Source organism: Triticum dicoccoides, chromosome 5B (genome assembly GCF_002162155.2).
Source record: "Triticum dicoccoides isolate Atlit2015 ecotype Zavitan chromosome 5B, WEW_v2.0, whole genome shotgun sequence".
In the NCBI taxonomy this organism is placed as follows: Eukaryota; Viridiplantae; Streptophyta; class Magnoliopsida; order Poales; family Poaceae; genus Triticum; species Triticum dicoccoides.
The window spans coordinates 627329227-627332760 of NC_041389.1; the positions used below are offsets into that span (position 1 = coordinate 627329227).

The window sequence follows — 3534 nt, forward strand, 5'->3', positions numbered from 1 at the left end:
ATACACATGTATATTATGTATGTGCAAATTTTCACAACATTATACTTTCACACATGGCAGACAGGAAAAGGACAAATACGCATTTCCAAAATGAACCTTTTTTGTGTTTTTGGGGCGGAATTTTTATTTGAATTCTACGAATCACAATATTTTTTAAACGAAATTTCACAGGTTCGTGCGGAATACATATAAGTTTCCATGGATATTGTTTTGGATTTTGTTTTGAAAGCTTTAAGTATGTTTTTTTATTCTTAAAATACGGAGCTCCGTCAAACAAAAGTCTACACCCAACTGACAGCCCATATCAATCCCCGCAAAAAAAGAAAAGAAAAAAGAGCTCATATATTCTTTTGTGCGAAATAAAAAGTGCTCATATCTTTCTGAAGCATCTTACATTTGTACGACATAATAGGAATATTAGTCACTGGATCATAATAACAAACTAATGGCACATACTAATCTGAAGCATCTTAAAGGTTCTCTTTCTTAAAGTGTCATAGGATAATGCTCAGATAAAAAAAAAGATCTTTCTTCTCTGTGTTGATCTTACTGTGACTGCATCAAAACGACCAATAATATTACAAATGTGGAACACGACACTGACCAATACTCCTCAGTCTAATGCTAAACTATCGTGGTTTAAAAATATTGTGATTTGTAAATAATATCTCACACATGGCGTAAATAATACTCGCTCCGTCCGAAAATACTTGTCATCAAAATGGATAAAAGGAGATGTATCTGAAACTAAAATACGTCTAGATACACCTCCTTTTATCCATTTTGATGATAAGTATTTCCGGACGAAGGGAGTAGTAGCCAGGCAGCTCACAAGAAACACATCTCTGAATCGCCAGGCAGCTAGTGCTTCGGACCAGTGGCCGATAGCCCGAGAACTCACACGGTGGACACGGCGTAGACCGCAGCGGCCGAGAGCGCGAACACCAGACGACCGGCCGTGCCCTGGAGCGGCGACCCACCGCTCCCCTGCAAGTACGCCGTCGATGTCGTCTTCGATCCCGAGCCAGCGCCCGGAGCACTGCCGCCTCCAGCTGCAAGCAAAAAGGACATGTCCTTCGTCAGCGACCCAGGGAGCAGAGTCGCAAAAAAGAAAAACAGGGAGCAACAGCAGTAAAATAAACGTGCAGTGATCCTCTCTTATAAGCTGCTGTCGAACACTTACCGCCGTTGCACTTGCTCGCCGGCGGGGTCTGCACGCTGCACGCGTTGGGGAGCTCCAGCGCGCGCGTCTTGTTGATGGTCATGCCGCCCAGCGACGACGACTCGCCGCCGAGGGCGCTGCAGAGGCACTGCGGCTGGGACTGCACGACGGAGCCGAGCTGCGAGCAGCAGGACTTGGTCGGCGCTGTGTCGTTGCCGCTGATGTAGTTCATGCACGGGTACAGGCCGACCAGCGCCGTCGTACAACCGGACTGCGCCGACGCCGACGACACCAGCAGCGCCAGTGCCACCGCCGCGGCCAGGAGGATGCTGCTGTTGCTGGACGTGGCTGCCACCGCTCTCGCTCTCGCCGCCATTGATGGACGCGTCTTCTCCCTTGGTTTGATAGTCAAAACAAGAGGCTTTTTCTTGGCTTGGGGATGCTTGGAGCTAGATGCTGCTTCCTTACGCTGATCAGGCTGTGTGCGCTTTTGACCCTCCAGTTGTGTGACTTTATATAAAACAGTTTTTGTTTGGGGAGGTGGAATTAGTTGGACATGTTGGTGAGCTACATGCCCCTACTTCCTACTCTTGGCACGAAATGATTTCTTTCTCTGAGTTCCAGCAGTAGCACATACTCCCTCCGTTCCAGCGTGTCCGCGCTTTTCTATGTTTAACTTTGACCATAAACTTAACCAACAAGATCGACTGCGGTGGGAGCAAAAATTATATAATTGAAAATTTCTTTTGAATACGAATTCACTGGTATAATTTTCGCTCCAGTCGCAGTCGGTCTCGTTGGTTAAATTTATGGTCAAAGTTGAAGCGTGAAAACCGAGGACACACTATATTTTGAAACGAAGGAAGTACTATTTACTCTTCAGAATTATATTATCATCTTATCCACGTGGCTGCTAAAATAGTTGGTGTTAGTAGTTGAACCAGGTGTTGGTCAACACCGTCTAGATGACGCCAACAACTGTATTGAGTGTCACCGTATGGATTTTATTGGTTGTCTCTTGTAAAAAAAATGATTCCCGAAAAGGACAGTAACTTGGTTTGTCATCCTCACCCCAAAGGATCTGACACTGTATAAGTACTTGGAGGGGAAATATTTTGAAATTGTGAGCACATTTTTTTAATAAAGGACGCTTTTATTAGATTAAAATGTAGCGTCAAACGGATACAAAATATGATGAGTGAAATCAGGCCTCTGCATAACTAAGATGCACATAACCAAAACTAATAGTCCGAGACTAGTAAAAAGCGACATATTGACAACCGTAATGTCATATCGAACCGACATTATGCCTATGTCGGAGGAGGTGGTGCGTTGATCTAGAGATTACGTTGTCACCCATGTTGGGTAAAAACCTCCCTGGCCATTCACTCCAATCGTATACCCACCACTAGAATAACGGGTTGGTACTCCATTCGATGTAGCGTAGACCAACATGCAAAGTCAATGTCTGCGAGATAACCGACCGATTGACCCCTTTCTTTTATCGTTTGTCTCAATTACACACTAAATTAGGTCAATGGAAAATGCAACGTGTAGATGAAGATGCTATTGGAAAAGATTTTTGATGACTTGTCAGAGTAGGAGGCAGAAGTTGATGACGACTTTTAGATGGGATTGGTCTTGATAATGCAAGAGGAAGAGGGGAAGAAGAAACAACTTGGTTCTCAATTCGAACCCTTGTCGCATCTATCGCAAAAAAAATTCAGGGATTACTATGTATAGAATTTGGTCTATTTCAAAAAACCTTTTCAGGCGGTGATTCCAGATGCACATTGATCTATTTGTGCGTGTTGCACAAGATATTTAGAGGCCTAATCATTGGTTCATGTTGCGAATGGATGTAGAGAAATCAGTGCATATCCCTTGATGAAGTGCACCACGACAACTTGAGTGCTTGTATATGGAGTGGCCGCCAACATTATTGATGAGTACATTCGCATTGGGCAAGAAACCATCCTCAAGTGTTTGAACTAACCAGAGTACTTGAAAGTACAAAATGATGAAGACATTCTGAGTTATGGCTATAGGTGAAACTATAGACTGGACATAGATGCTTGGATCCATTTATTTTTATGAATTGGACATGAAAGCATTGTGTCATGCGGCATGGAATGAGTAGTATGGAGGGCACTTTCATCATCGAACCATCATTTCTCGAAGCAGTTGCATCGGAGAATATGGATTTGACATTCATACTGTAGAAGGACAAGATGTGGGCTATGCAATCGCAATGGATTAATCGGTGCAGCAGGCACGTATATATAAGTACAGAGGTGGGCCACAACCTCAACTATACAGAGGAAACAGGAGGTGGGCCCTACACACAAATATACACGTACACAATATACTCA

General features: G+C 43.9%; 1 protein-coding gene across 1 annotated transcript; it reads right to left on the reverse strand.

Moving 5' to 3' along the window:
- Positions 1-513: 513 nt before the first annotated feature.
- On the reverse strand, positions 514-1637 carry LOC119306398 (non-specific lipid transfer protein GPI-anchored 2-like). Its single transcript, XM_037582625.1, has 2 exons — positions 1184-1637; positions 514-1052 (listed from the first exon to the last, which is right to left on the reverse strand). Exons 1-2 carry the CDS (start codon positions 1536-1538, stop codon positions 898-900), a joined length of 510 nt encoding a protein of 169 aa, XP_037438522.1. The 5' UTR covers positions 1539-1637; the 3' UTR covers positions 514-897.
- Between the last annotated feature and the right edge of the window lie 1897 nt (positions 1638-3534).